General features: G+C 37.1%; 1 protein-coding gene across 3 annotated transcripts; it reads left to right on the top strand.

Moving 5' to 3' along the window:
* Window positions 1-410: 410 nt before the first annotated feature.
* On the top strand, window positions 411-14,102 carry tctn2 (tectonic family member 2). 3 transcript variants are annotated; one of them, XM_026931113.3, is made up of 18 exons: window positions 411-545; window positions 3,488-3,601; window positions 3,713-3,786; window positions 5,166-5,364; window positions 5,747-5,847; window positions 6,731-6,930; window positions 7,032-7,152; window positions 7,240-7,378; window positions 7,774-7,848; window positions 7,948-8,070; window positions 9,110-9,184; window positions 9,264-9,353; window positions 10,115-10,232; window positions 10,911-11,014; window positions 11,509-11,656; window positions 11,747-11,890; window positions 13,437-13,525; window positions 13,669-14,102. In XM_026931113.3, the coding sequence occupies exons 1-18, from the start codon at window positions 449-451 to the stop codon at window positions 13,788-13,790; spliced, it is 2,133 nt and encodes a 710-aa protein (XP_026786914.3). In that variant the 5' UTR covers window positions 411-448; the 3' UTR covers window positions 13,791-14,102. The 3 variants fall into 3 exon arrangements, with proteins under 3 accessions (XP_026786914.3, XP_053084701.1, XP_026786913.3); XM_053228726.1 differs by having other exon boundaries at window positions 7,945-8,070; window positions 13,741-14,102; XM_026931112.3 differs by having other exon boundaries at window positions 7,945-8,070.
* The last annotated feature ends 1,808 nt before the right edge of the window (window positions 14,103-15,910 follow it).

The following is a 15,910-nucleotide window of genomic DNA, read 5'->3' as shown; positions in this document are numbered from 1 at the left end:
AAATTATTTTTCCACATATTCCAGCTTGTTAGGAAGCTGGGGCCAGAGCGCAGGGTCAGCCATGATTCCACACCCCTGTTAACAGTTAAGGGCCTTTCTCAAGGGCCCAACAGTGGCAGACTGGTAGCGCTGGGGCTTGAACCCCTGACTTTATGATCAGCAACCCAGAGCCTTAAGTGTTGCACCACCACTGCCTTATATGTAATTATTCATATATAATGAATAACTATTATATAATAATATTACTACATAATGAACGATGAATTCATATGTAATGAATAATGAAAATGTGAATAAAATTGAATAAAAGTGAGTGAGTAGAACTGCAGAAATGGAATTGCACTCCTCCTCCAGGACACCAGGTGGCGCTGATGCAGCGACGCTGTTTGTCTCGCTGCTGTTCATATTTTCAAAGAAGAACATAAATCTCCAAACTCCTTAGTAAACGATGCTGAAAACACGCGTAGAAGTGTGTTTGAATTTTCTGTCTCAGACGTTGATCCTGTTTGTGTTACTTGTAAAAGAAGATGCTAGATGTGATGTCGGTAAGCTGCGTTTCATTTATTATTATCATTGTTATTGTTATTATTATTATGAAGGTCACATTAGTTATATTAGTGAAGTGGGTGACAAATGTGTCTCGTTGCCAGGGAACGGTGAAAGCTTTGGGCTGTGTTTCAAATGGCCTACTCTCTCTGTTTAAGTGCACTACACAAGCATGAACTCTGAAGACTATATAGTGCATCATGTGTGCTATAGGCAGCCATTTGGGATGGAGCCAGCTATAAACTAAAGAGTGGTTAAACTTAAAGATCTTCAAATCCTATGTGTACTAATTAATATGTATTAATATGAACTATCACCTGCTAATCTATCTATCTATCTATCTATCTATCTATCTATCTATCTATCTATCTATAAACATTTCATCTTATGATTAACTTGAAGGTGAATAGTCTGCTATCTGAGCATTAACTCATTTGGCTCAATCCCAAATGACTTCCTTCAGTACTTACAATATAAATGCAATTTTTTTTTTTTATGCAAGTGTATGAAGAAATGCAACTACAAGCTTTAACTTGCTATTGTTCAACTGATTTTCACAAAAACTCAGTAGAAATGATGTCTATATTATAGTGATGTAAATGCAAATTTAATACTGCAATGCTAATCATTTGGTTGAACTTAAGTTTAAGGCAAGGACAGTGGGTCCGAAATAATCATAAAAAACCAGGTGCTTGTCCAGAACAAGGGATTTGCATGCTAAAATTGTTAAATAATAATTTTAGTACTAGCATACTGGTAATCAACATGAGAATACCAGACTAGAGATCCCAGGAGATTTTTATAAAACTCTAATATAACAAAAAATGAGCAATATTTTATTATTATTATTATTATTACTACATAAAATGACATATTGACATATGACAGTATTATTATTATTTATTATTATTATTATTATTATTATTACATAAAATGACATATTGACATATGACAGTATTATTTATTACATAAAATGACATAGTATAAGTCAAGTCACCTTTATTTATATAGCACATGGAAAAGAAAATCAGTGTCTGCCAAAGTGCTGTACGCCATCTCAGCTGAATCTAAACAGTGAAATAAAACACTGATGAAATTAGTTGAAAAATATAATATAAATCAAAAGAGAAAAAGAGAAGTAAACCATTAAAAGACAAAAGCACAGATAAAAGACGGGATAAAAACAGAAGACCCAATATAACAGATGTAAAGGACCTTCAATTGCCTGGGGAAATAAATATGGTTTTAAATTGGATTTAAAAATGTCTGCATATGAGGGATGACTTAATGAAAAAGAGTAAGTCGTTCTATAATCTTGGAGCTGTGACAGAAAAGGCTCTGTGACTTTTTCTGAGTCAGACGAAAGGTTAAAAGCTTCATGTAAAAATGTCATTAAAACATGCTGATTAGAAATTGACGTAATATCATGTTAGCTGAAAACGAAAGTGGCAGATGCCTCAAGCTCGCTTAGTTACATCATGATAAAGAGGCTGCCTCAAAAACTAAGCCAACAGCACTTGCCAAAAATCCAACTACATATCATACTTCATGACATCTTACCAAACCTCTCATTCATTCATTTATTTCATTCATTTGTTCATTCATTCATTCCTCTTCAGTAAGTGCTTTATCCTGGTCAGGGTCACGGTGGATCCAGAGGCAGAGCACTGGTCGTGAGGTGGGAATACACCCTGAATGGGGCGTCAGTCCAGCACAAGTCATCATGCACACGTTCACTTATTCACACCTCGAAGCAGTTTAGAGTAGCCAGTCCACCGACAAGCATGTTTTTGGAGGTTGGAGGGAAATGGAGAACCAGGATGAAACCCATGCAGACACAGGGAGAACAGGAGTAACATTACACAGACAGTAACCCAAGCTTAAGATTGAACTGAGGACATTGTAGCTGTGAGGCAGCAAATAAACCCATCCAGTCCTGTTAATAATAATAATAATAATAATAATAATACTGTTTATTACAATTTATTAATTATCGAATATGTCTGTGATATTGCTTTTATACAGTAGTTCTATAAACAGGAAATTCATGTCCAGTTACTGATGTTGCAGACACAAAATGAACAAATATTTTGTTTATTTTTGCTTCGTCAGCAGAAATAGTTCCTAATGAAGCAACAGTTGGATAGATAGTTGCGTGTCGTCATGTCAGCACACAAACTGAAACTGACTGACAGCCCGTAGTAAGTGCAATAACGGTTTCAGTGTAACGAATTATTGCAAGAATTGGAAATCTATGTAGTGAACACAGAGAGAAACAGTGAAACAAACAACAGTGGGGTTATATTAAATATCTGAACTAACTGTTGTATAATATAAAATACAATAAAAATATAGTTAGGGTATTAGGAGCCGAGGTGTTGGTTTCTACACAGGAAAAAAAAAAGACTGAAAAGAACTTTCTGGACCATCTCCATAACTAAGATTAGAATAATCACTGCCAAGTGTTCCACTGAGCGCTTCAGAAGATCCTTTATCCCTGTGGCCATCAAGCTGTACAACTCCTCTCTATAAGTGCTGGGACTTTCATGTGTAACGCATATGCAGTACATGTTCAATTCATGTGCAATACAAATTTAGGTATATATATTTATAAAATAGGTATATATTTTATTTTATTTTATTCTTTCTTTCTTTCTTTCTTTTTGAGGGCAATTGTAACATGGTAAAGCAATTTCCCCCTGGGATTAATAAAGTTCTTTGAATCTTGAATCTTGAATCTTGAATAATCACCAAACTAAATAAAACGTACGCCAAAAATGTTTTAAAGTGGAAGTATAACTGAAATAGTATGAAATGTTTTTTGGCCATCTGAATCCAATTTATACACAGGAAACAAGGAGGAAATATCTAACTAGCGAACGCTCCTGGAAATCTACTATCAGGCTCACATCTAATATGTTGCTTTCTGTATCATTTTCAGCATTTCTGCCTTCAGTCCTTGTTGCATCTGGTCCAAGAGCATCTGCCTTCTTGGCTGGAAACGTGAGTGATGTGTCTCTGACCATCAGCAGCGTCTCACCCTCCAATACTACAGGTATGATTCAGGATTGTGATCCCTACAAACATTTTATTTTATTACAAACCATAAACGAGACTCCAGCTGTAGTACCACATCCATATATATTTTGCTCTTTATGTCTGATAGGACGCCTCCCTCCGGCCTCCTGCGTGCCGTCCAGTCTCAGTCAATGGACTGTGTCACAAGAGCCGATGGGAAAGGTGCGTATTTGCTGTATTTGCTGTTTATGAAGCTTCTTAAATGATGCAGAAGCTACACCAGGTTAGGATATTAGTTCCAAATGAGCTTCTTCTGAGTACTGACCCAGTGATTTTATTTATTCATGTCCTAGGACTTGATGAACTCAGAAATACTTGTGACTTGGACATTATTGTCACTGACTTGAGACTTGATTTGCAGTTCTGTGATTTGCTAGTTTTATTTTTTCACTCAATATGATCGTTTTTATTGCCATCATAAATAGATAATAAATTAATTATAGCTAATTCTGATGTGCAAGCGTGATCAGCAACCCGTAGAAGAGATTCTTTTTTAAGCTTTTTTTTTTTCTCACCTAGTTTAGAATTTAAGAGAGTTTGATTTTTTTTTTTTTTTTTTTTTTCTAAAATTGTAATATTTTTGTTTGATTCAGGTGGTTGCACATTGCAGCAGTTTTTCAAGTTTTTTATGCTTGGCTGTGCAAGAATTTGTATTATTTGTTTTATTTGTGAATTATTTGTTTTGTTCTTGGGTTTTTTTTTTCTCTCTGCAGGTCATGCAAGTTCATTTTTATTAGAGCAAAGATAGAATTCTATCATTTTTATGTACCAGTTAATAGTGTGCTAATATTAACCTTATTATAAAGTTAATAATAAACCCGTACAATATGGCCTAAATATTACAGTGACTCTCTGTGTTAACAGTGTGCGCAAAAGTTTCAATTTTCTCCCATTTTCTCCCCAATTTGGCTAGTGTCCCTGTGATTGACAGGGAGAGAGAGTATGCTGTCCCTCCCACCCCGAGAGCATGGCCAATTATTTCGCAGAACAGAAAGAGAAAGGGTAAAAAGATTAAAAAAAAAGATATCATAGTGTTAGAGAGATTCATAAAAATCCTGAAGTGCAGGAGACCTTAAAAGGCCTTAGATGAAAATGGAGTAAAATTTTGAAGTAAGGGTGTACTAATTTTTGCACTCAGTTGGGTGAAAACAATGCAAATAAAAGGGTCAAAGCACTAAGATGGTCAAAAACTGCAACTTTGAACCTAACTTGTGAATAAATGACGTAGGGCTACTTACTTATACTAAAACAATGGCATCATTTCCCATATACTAGGAGTTGCTCTGTAGTTGCACCAGAATGCCAGATGAGTCAGGAATACTAATCCCTATTTGTACATTTTGGGTCCAAAATCTCCATGTGATCTACATCTAAAGGATGAAACATGCTAAATATTTTCACACTAAGACACATTCAATCTGTCTAGCCTCTGAAATTTTCCACCCAGTTTAGTGCAGCTGATATAAATCTTTCATCCTTACAGCTTGTAAACAAATCCCAGCCTTGTAGGGCACAGTTAACCGACAATGTGTCTTCTTCAGAGCAGCCTCCTGGTGCGTGTGAGTCTGAACCGGAGCCTGCAGCTGTGTGCCGGTGCGAATGAGACAGACTGCTGTGTCCAGCCGCTGTGTGTGAGAGAGACTGTCAGGGTGTGTGCATGTCTGGGCAACGTTCCCCTGGCTACTCTCATCGTGCAGGCTCAGATCTACGCCCAGCTACTTCCCACTGGGCCTGTATCGGGTCAGTGAACTCTTCTGGACTGTTATGTTTTCTGCATTTCGTGATCATAACTATAGCAGTGTGAACTGCTACTGATGTGTATTTACTCCTCCTGAACTGCTACTGATGTGTATTTACTCCTCCTGAACTGCTACTGATGTGTACTTACTCCTCCTGAACTGCTACTGATGTGTACTTACTCCTCCTGAACTGCTACTGATGTGTACTTACTCCTCCTGAACTGCTACTGATGTGTACTTACTCCTCCTGAACTGCTACTGATGTGTATTTACTCCTCCTGAACTGCTACTGATGTGTATTTACTCCTCCTGAACTGCTACTGATGTGTATTTACTCCTCCTGAACTGCTACTGATGTGTATTTACTCCTCCTGTTCTTGTAGAGAATAAAACCATGATTCCTAATCAAGTGTTCCAGCCCCTTGGTTGGTGTCCATGTGACCTGACGGCAAAAGTGTGTGATGTGCGATGCTGCTGTGACCAGGTACATGAAAATGTCCGAATTTGATTTTTAGTTTTAATACAGTAAAGTGGAAGCTTTGACCCTCTGGGACTGGAGTTTGGCATCATTGTAATGGTTTTAAGAAAGTGAAAACATTTTAATGCACCAAGTATTTATATCATGTCTGGTGCAGTTTTAGTGTTTAATTTTATGACTCTGTTTTCTGTCTTTTAATAATTAATAAATTAATTTACATTTCTTTGAATGATCCAGGTGTTGAACTATTTTATAGTAGTAAATCAGGCTGGTATAAACTGGTATAAACCTTGAGACAATTTGCCAGTCAGCTCTGGAGCTTGTAAGCAATTTTAAGTCCTTTTCATTTCTAATTAATTCATTTTTACTGTACAGTATAAACCTTCTTGGAATAATGGTGCAGCTTCATGGCAGAAATATAATATCAAAATACTAGACTTTTAATCAGTCATGCAGTTTGTAAAGAATTTGTATTTAATTCATTTTTTGATTGCCCTTTTAAATTTTTTACTACCTTATAAGGTAGTAAAAAATATAAGGTATTAGTTTGGGATTTATGATTTATGCCAATTTATTAACATTTTTGCCAAAAACTATGCATTCAATATTTTTTTTAACTCAGTGTTATTATTTTAACAATCATTTAGTCGTCATTTAGTCACTTAGAGCTGCCCAATCACCAATACTGCATTTGATTATGTTTAAGTAAGAAAACAAAAATCATAGTAAAAATTGGATTAATTGTGCATCCCTCTGGTCTGATTTGTAAAAGTAACAGTAACAAAGATAATGGTCAGTAAAGGATATTGTTAATTTATCAAGATGCTGATAACGTGTTGTCACCTGTGATAACAATGTGTGCTTGTCCATGTTTATTTAATTCCTACAGGACTGTGCCCCAGAGCTGTTGTGGCTTTTTGCTGGTCAGTGTCTCCCTGGACCATTTGGAGGAATTATCTCTCCTGTTCCTGACTACGTCTGCTCCTCTCAGTCGGCTGAAAATGCTCCTGATTGGTTCCCTTTTCTCTGCGTCACCTCTCCTTTAGAGAACAACCCGTTCCTTGGGCTTTTCTATGATGGCACTATTGTGTAGATGATCTTTTTTTAATCTCTCTTTGTAATTAGTTTTACACTATTTCTGATTGCTGAATGTGTGCTGAATGGCTCTGTGTATCTGAACGCTCTTCCAGCACTCCGAAACCCGCTCCATCTTTCCAGGCTCAGCAGGTGGCAGCGCCTGTACCTCCTACAAACTACCGCCAGGGGGCGCCCATCTTCACCACAGACAACCAGTACTTCACCATCCCACAGGTGATCTAAACAGAATATTGTTCATATTCACATGCTGTCTGACCAATTATTTAGCAAGACTCATGTTCAGTGTACCTCTATGTACAGGTGTCCATGCTGGGGCAGTGCTTGGAGAAGGCTCCGGTAGCGTTCCTGCAGAACTTTGAGGCTGTGTGTGTGAGATCTCTGCAGTCCTGCCCTGCTGCACCAGCTGACCTCAGCGTGGCAGTGAGAGATGAACAGGGCGGTGAGTTTCTCATTGTTCTGAGTCACGGGAGTCAAGCTCAAATTCTGCCCAAGTCACATTAGCATTTTTATGAGCCACTGAAGAGCCATGATGTAAGGCTATTCAATTTTTGTTCTCTTGATTAGCACTAATAACCAAGGCTCTAAAAAGCAGACATTTCTAGAAAAAAGAAAGACCTCTTCAATGAGCCTAGTCAGTGGGAATTGGAGAGAAATTTGAAAAAAAAGAAATACTTTGAGATGGGCAGAAAAATTCAAGCTTAATCTAACCTGTCGTTGTTTAGCGAACACCATCTTGGTGTTAAAATTTTTTTTCATGGAGTGCTTGAAAGTCTCAGAACTTCATTTGAAGCATCTGTAACACATCTTAAGCTTCGTGTGTGTTCGTGTGTGTAGGAGTGGTCAGAGTGGCCGTCGTGGATGAAGTGATCACAGATCTCAGCCTTTTCTTATCAAGTCCTGCTGATTCTGGTCAGTTATTTAAAATCTCCACTCCACCATGTCCTCTTTGCTGGTCTTTGCGCCTCGTCTTTGTGTTAACTCTCCTTCTCGTCTGTCTCTTTTTAGCAGCTGAGACACAGTTGTGTGTGAATGTGGTTCTGTCTTTAAGTTATACATTTCAGTGGAAGGGGAACGGTATTACAGCCATCAGTGTGACCCGCCGCATTGGAAACATCACCCTCAGTCCTGGAGGTGAATGTGTGTTTGTACATTTATAGCTATATATATGCTGAGTAATATGACAGCAGTGAAGCCAAAACAACTTTTGACACCCTCTACTGGCTGGCTGTTTTCACAATAATTGTGTTCTGTCCTAAAGGTTCCCTTCACGGTAAAAACTCTCCTAATATTCTTTTGTTACAGTAAATAATTTTAAAAATGATTGAATTATATCTATCAGGGTGATTGAAAGAGGTGATTGGCAAGTGTGGTTTGGTTTAATTGACTACTTTAAGCACAGGCCATAGCAGAGTGAGGAGTGAGTTTTTTTTTAAAGGTTTGACAACTTTGAGTACTGATGTACTGAAGCAATGTCAAAATGAGAGCTATACTCTTCTAAATGGCTTATTTTGATACCTTTAACACTTAACATCAGCAAATGTGGTTTCTATTTTAGACTATTTAATTGTTTTTACAACAAAAACTTCTAAATACATCTAAGTGTTACAATTTGTTTTACAATAACTTGTATTTTATGAATTCTAGTAAATGTGACTTTACACTACAACAGGACAACATTCCAAAACATAAATCGATAGACAATTATGGATTTTACAACAAACAGGATCTACATATAGGATATAAATAAGGTTGGAGGTAGTTATTAGAGTTATAACAGAATGTTTGTCACATTCATAAAATGATATACAAATGTTGGAACTGATATTTTGTTTATTTTTTTCATTGTTAATAGCTTCACATACTCTATTTGACCATTTCTCTTACGTTTGATAATGAAGAATAAATGCCTTGTTGATCTAAATTAAATATAATTGTCTTCTTCATTTTGTCCTAATGGTGTACAAACTTTCACATCCAACTGTAGATTTCTTAAACCTCAAGAATTGAAGAATTACGAGATTACAAAATCATTACAATGTCAGATTTAGCTTTATACAGCACAGTGGGAATCAGTTGTACATGTTGTACATCTTATATATAGTCACTGGTTAGCCTTTTTAACTTACTTATCAGTGCATAATTAACACTCTTCCCCCCTTCTCTTTCTCAGTGACGCTGACGACTCGATACTCTGCAGTGTTTGCGAATGGAAATATCACAGCTCAGCCTAACTCAGGCAACCCAGGTCTAACTACATCTCAGCTCTTTAAGTGGTCCAGTAAGCAGTATAAATAGGTCTTGCTTACATTTGATTTGTTTTTTAGGTTACCAGGTGGGAAGGCCAGTGATTGGTGGACTTTTGGATGATTCTACCGGAGCCATAGGGAGAGCTCCAATCAGCCTCTGGCAAGGAGGTAAAATCACAACTGTTAAATAAAAAAAGTTCCTGAGAAGAGTTATAGTATCTACAGTATCTGCAACTCTTAATAACAGCACAAAGTTTTTCATAAAATAATATCCAAAGAAGAACCTCACAACTTCCCCCCCACCAAGAACGAGAAGCACCAGTGTGCTATTTTGGTTGCCTAAGCTGAAAAGTGATAGCTATCACAATGTAATAATGTATAGCAAGCTATTTTACTAGTTAAGTGCATTAATACAGACTACAAGAAACAAAATTTTTGGCCATAGTTTCGGTTATGAGATGTGATGTTTTGTCCTCACAGTCCAAGTCTGGCTAGCATCTTTATTTTCTGTCTATATGTTTAACCACACGGTTGCATATTGCGTGTATTGTGCTATCCGTAGAGTTATATCAGGGCATGGTTTTCAGCTTTATTTTGCTTGGCTTCTTCAGTGTCTACACTAATTAATCTGTGGAGTAGAAAATGTTCTTCCAGTTTGTTTTGTGCTTCAGATGGTGGTATTTGGAACAAGTATTACGAGCTATACCTATAACGTTGAAGTGTGTCCCTCTACCACAAAGCTCATTAAGTTTAAATGTAGCTATGTTCTGCTAAAGTCAATAAGGAGTATTTTTCCTTTTCTTTTTATTGAACCTTCTTGTTCGCTGGGCAGCTATGAATATAAAAGTAATATCCCGGACACAAAATCTGCTTGTCCCAGGCGTCCAGGCTACTCATTTGTCCACCCCTGACTTCTGTCTTACATACAGTGAGAGATGGCCTGTGCTCCTCTGCTGACCTGAGACCAGTTCTCTATGGAATAAACTCAACGTCTGGGTGTCTGATGCCTGTCAGTTTGCTTAATCTCGTTGAGTGCAGCCAGCTCAGGTGAGCACTATAATCCACATACTGTCCTTCAGAGAATAGCCTGGTGATATTGAAATTGCACAACTCTCCACGGAATGTAGTTGATTAGTTATAAGGCTAAAGAGTAACAGAAGTCAATTCCATCCAATATAGACTTTTCACATAGACTTGCTAATGTTTCTTTTTGGACAGTGTAACTTTCTGTAAACGTGATCAAACCTTCAGTGTGTAGCTGAACACTGCACCATTATGGGGGCAGCCATCTTGGACAACCAGACACTTTTTTTTTTTCTCCATTGTGCAGTTTGTATCCTTCTTCCCTTGGTGGTCATTTTACAAAATGTCCTGTAGGTACCACCTCCCAAAGTTGAAGGTATTTGTATTTACTGCAAGAATCTTGGGTGAGATAGACTTCCATTGCAACGTTATCCTTGCAGCAAAACTAAAGAGAATCCTGGACACCAAACATGTCTTGGATTATTGACTACATTTGATAAAAACTGTACAAATTTGTGTTTTTTTCCCCCCTCAACTATTCCTTTAAAATAGCTCTGTGGAGTAGAAAATTAATAAATTGCCATGTAGTTTCAAAGACTCTATATGTTACCTAACACTCTCATTTTATTCTGCTATGACATGCTAATAAGATACAGCATTGTGGCTCGACCTTGTTTCTTATATATAACTTTCTTATTGCAGAGAAACTGTCCGCTCCACTTTGGCTGCTTTAGTCCCTGCGACATTGGTTTCCAGATCAGGAAAGCCAGATTTCTCCACACTGACTAACTGGACCCGAATCACTAGTGAGTAACTGCACAACCTATTGATTGTTACAACTGAACAACCTGTTGATTGTTGAATACGCTAATCAGTTTGCAGGCTATCTGGATTTCTATGAAATGCACCTAAAATGTCATCTTTACTGTGAGCTGTACATTATTTAAATTGTGAATTAATTGCTTAAAAAAGCATATTATTAGTCAAAGTTTTACAATGTTTCAGTTTGATACTGCATGATTTGAAAAATTATATATATCTGTACTAAAGGTCTGTCAATCAATAAACATTTTTCAATAGTAGATTCAAGAAATCTGGCTCGTGGCTTGTATTTGCATATTGGAACCTGATTGGCTCTTATATCTTATGACACAATAAGACTTGTCTGTTGCATGTTCAATACTAGCTCAGTTTAATGTTTTTATAATAAATCAAGTATATATGAGGTATATATGAACTTGTTAGCAAAATGTTTTACTATTTGAAATGTGTTATATAAAATGTCTCCCATTTCTTGAAGCTGTAGTACAGAACTCTAATCAGACAGCGGGAGCCTCTGGGGGTGTGTGCTCTGGCGTTCCGGCTCACCTACACATTCACATCAGAAGCGTCGTCATGGGAACCATAGGCGGAGTACCACAAAAAATGATCCAGGCTGTGGAGTTAAAGTAGGTCAATACTTAATCATCTTTTTAGTCTTATTCCTGTTCCTACTTCACTGCTATGTTTAAGATGAATCCACTTTCTTCTTCTTTTAGTTTTAAGACATCTACATGGAGTTTACAGTGTGATGCAGCTGAGGGAACCATCTGTGTGACCCCAGACCTGACACAGACTTTCCCTGTGACCTCTTCTGTGACCTTTACCGAGAATCCCATCAGCACCCAATCCCCCATGTCCAGGTGAGTCAGATACATTCACAGGTTGTGAGAATGCTTTGAACTCTGCAGCTTGAATGCTTGAAAGATTTATCCCTTAGGGAGTATCTTTTAGTTTTATTCAAACAGGCAGAAACGCTCGCTCACTGCAGCCATTACAACTGAAAATTTAAAGTATAGGAATTCATACCGTGGAGGAAGATTTAAAGTATAGGAATTTATACCGTGGAGGAAGATTTAAAGTATAGGAGTTTATACTGTGGAGAATGATTTAAAGTATAGGAAGGCTCTGGATCCACTGTGACTCTGACCACTCATATATCCCATCCTGGCTTACACTTTGCTACAGTGACAAAATGCAGGATCATGGGTAATATAGGGAGGTAACTTGTACTGTCTGGTGGAAAAGCGCTTTTTTCCCCCTTTTTTTTAATTATACAGGTACCTTCTGATGAGACAGCATAGCCAGCAAGGCATCACACTTCAGCTCCCTTTGGTTTCAAACACACATTTGGTCTCTATAAATCTCTGCCCACGCAGTGTATAAGTTCTGAGATAAGTTCTTAAGTGTAGCAGCTGTGGATTGTTTCTCGATTACCATATTGGACTTTTTGCTTGGAACTTGATCCCTGTAATTACTGCAGTGCACACTCCTGCACATGGATCCTCGCAGCCTTGCTGAGTCAGACCTCCTCTCTTCCTGAAGTTTCAAACTTAATCCATATGCCTTAGGTTCTCCAACTGTCTTACTTAATTATACAAATATTTCTTTTTTAGACCATGGTGCTATTGAATTTCTAATGCTGGTAGATGGAGGTGTTAATTTCCTGTAACTGTAGTGCTAACTGTAAGGCAAATCACAGGTAAAATCATTAGTATTAGTGCACTTGTTCTAATATATTATCGTTTCTGTAGTAACAAGTAATTCAGGTTGATGTGTGTGGTACTCTCTGCATGACTAAGATTTATAATCATGGTTTATATAAGAAGACTGTTTATTTAACCTTAATAGAAGGAGTCTCTAGTGTCAGTGCAGTGTAACAGTCAGAGGTAAAGCTGTAACTTAAAGTTTTTCAGGCTGAAGATTTTGCTTAACCTGTGTATCATTTGAAGGGTACGCAAAAGCTGGAAAATTACCAGTAAAATTTTGCAGCTAGTGTCCAGGGTTTTGAGTAAAAAAAAAGAGAGATGAATGTTTATAGCTGTTATAACCTAAGTGATAACACTAACTAGCTTGTTTCATGGATGTTCCACAACATTAAATGTTACCTATATATGTTACCTATACCTATTTTTTTCTAACAAAGATAAATATGTAGGTTTGCATTGTATAAGCAGAATAAAGCATTCCATGGTGTGCACTTCTAATAAAACATTCAACTCTGGAGTCGATGTGCCTTTAATATTTAGTTCTTATGTGACATCTGAAATGGTTTGAGTCATTTTGTGCCTTAGTTCCTCACATTTGAAAATGGGTTTAAGGTAAATGGTAACTGTTGAGTATTCATTATAATATACAGAGTATAAAAATAATCTGCTATTCTCTTCTTCTGTTATTTCTCCACCACAGGTTTCGCATTAACTTCACAGAGTTTGACTGTGATAGGAATGATGTGTGCTGGCCTGAGCTTGCCTTCCCTCTCACACCTTATTACACAGGTGAGACCTTACACAGCGTACTGTCCTAAATATGTGTCATTTCATGTTTAATTCATATGTTTGGTGTTTAAAATAATAAGTAAGTATAATTAGGTGAATAAATATTATTGTATATCTGTGTGTGTGCATGTTTTTGCTGGCAGGTGAGCCGTACTCTCAGGCTCTGGCTAAGGGACTCATCCTTGTCTTCTTCTTTATCGCCGCATCTGTCTTAGGGACACCGTGGAGACAAATCAGACAGGCATGGAGCAATAGCTCATTCTAGTGTGTGTGTGTGTGTGTGTGTGTGTGTGTGTGTGTGTGTGTGTGTGTGTGTGTGTGTGAGAGAGAGATAAAGTTTATGGAGGGGAAAAAGAAAGGATTATTATGCAACTGATTCAGTATTGAGTCATACTGTAGTCATGAGGCTTTTTCTTAGGAAAGTAATTGCGCTATTTTTGATGAACTCCACCAGTGTTATTGTTTTGTATATGTTTTTCCTTTAGAAGCCACTGTAAGATAATGCATATTTGTTATTAATATTTATTGTGCTATGTTGTACAGATTTTATTGTGGAATAAATTCATATTGATTTTTTTTTTTTTTTTTTGTGATTGTCCTTTTCTTAAATTAAATTGACACATTTTTTTTTACTTGCGTTGAATATAATTGATAATCTAAGACATGTTTGGTATCTGATGTTTGCTTCTTCTGCAATGAACTGGCATCCCATCCAGTGTGTATTCCCGCCTGGTGCCCGGTGTTCCCAGATTAGGCAACTGGATCAGGATAAAGTGGTTAGGAAAGATGAGTGAATGAAAAAAAACTCTAATTTTGCACTGCAGCTTTGCAAGTAATATAGAAAATTGAAGTACGTATGCTCGCCCAGAATAGTTTCCATATCTTCATATGCTTGTTACAAACATTGTAAAAGCTGTGAAATGTCATCTTTTAAATAATTGATGTTGTAAAATATTTACACAGTTAAAGGTCAAAGCGGAACTGTGTTCTCAACTGCCTCACTTACAGTTTTCCTATATACAGTATAATTTCACCTTCGATCCTTGGGATTGCACTTTGGGTGCACTTTGGGTTCTGTTTGTCCAAGATGGCTGCTCTCATAATGTTACAGTTGTCAAAAGATACATGTGTTGCTTGTTGGTTACTTTAGCATATTATCTACTGTGCAATAGTATAAAAGCAGACACTGGACACAATTCTTGTAGACTGGGGTAAGTGGGAATTCCTGTGGTCAAATACTATTTTTTTTTATATGAATTGTTATTCGCTATCATGTTAATATAAAAGACTGGTCTGCAGTAGACTTATTTTGACCAGTTATTTTTATTTATTGGATCCTCTGCATGCATTAGTATTCATCAAAGAACCCCATCTTAGAAACACTTCGCTTGGTCTGGATGCTTGCAGCAAATCATATGACATCAGTTCCAGGTGATTGAACTGAGTTACATTAACACAATTTGTTTTTGTACATATAATATGATACGATTATGTATTTTCAAAGCCCTGAATAAAATTGAACTCAGCGTTTTCACCCGAACTGAGGGTCGAAAGAAAAAAAAAAAGACTTAATTGAGTTACATTAACATAATTTGTTTTTGTACTTTTAACATGAGCATGTATTTTCATTTTTTGTTTTTTTTTTTGTTTAGTGCTGCTGTGCCACTCTACCTCACGTTTTAGTCACATTAATTTAATACTATAGTTATATTTCCCGTCAGTGTCAACATGTTTATGAGATTTCATAATGTAACTGATTTATGTTAATACTATGTGAGCTTATAATGCTCACTCTACATCCATCCATTTTCTGTAATGATAATCCATGTTTCATTTGAAGGGTACACAAAAGCTGGAGAATTACCGGTAAAATTTTGCAGCTAGTTTCTAGGTCTTAAGAGAAAAAAAAAGAGAAAGTTGAATGTTTATAGACTATTATAAGTGATAACAGGAACTAGCTTGTTTCGTGGATGTTCCACAACACTAAATGCGACCTATAAAATGATTTTAAAAAAAAAGAAAATGTCATTTTTTCACCACTTATCCTCACAGGGAGCCTATTCCAAGGGACTCAGGGCACAACATCAGGGACACCCTGCACAGGGTGCCAACCCATCACAGGGCACAATCATGCAGTTTAGAGATGCCATTCAATCTACAGCGCATGTCTGGGGTACCTGGAGAAACTCCCTGAAGCATGGGGAAACCATGGGCAGAGGTAGAAATCGAACCCCCAAACCTGGAGGTTCGAGGCAAATGTGCTAACCACTATGTCTCCATGTCGTCTCCTCCTCCTCCTTACTCTACATAATTCAAAGTAATTAGAATCTTGTTTAAATTACGTTTAGTGTACACAGTGCAATCAAGTCCCCTGGAAGACTTGTT

Source organism: Pangasianodon hypophthalmus, chromosome 24, assembly GCF_027358585.1.
Source record: "Pangasianodon hypophthalmus isolate fPanHyp1 chromosome 24, fPanHyp1.pri, whole genome shotgun sequence".
Taxonomy (NCBI): Eukaryota; Metazoa; Chordata; class Actinopteri; order Siluriformes; family Pangasiidae; genus Pangasianodon; species Pangasianodon hypophthalmus.
The sequence above is the reverse complement of the archived record's forward strand: the minus strand, read 5'-3'. Positions and strand labels throughout refer to the sequence as shown.

Bases quoted from the DNA above. Each gene is read 5' to 3' on its own strand.
- tctn2 (XM_026931112.3), top strand. From the start codon at position 449: ATGCTGAAAACACGCGTAGAAGTGTGTTTGAATTTTCTGTCTCAGACG. The intron at 7,153-7,239 runs GTGATCTAAACA...CTCTATGTACAG, and splicing joins AGTACTTCACCATCCCACAG to GTGTCCATGCTGGGGCAGTG. The intron at 9,354-10,114 runs GTAAAATCACAA...TCTTACATACAG, and splicing joins AATCAGCCTCTGGCAAGGAG to TGAGAGATGGCCTGTGCTCC.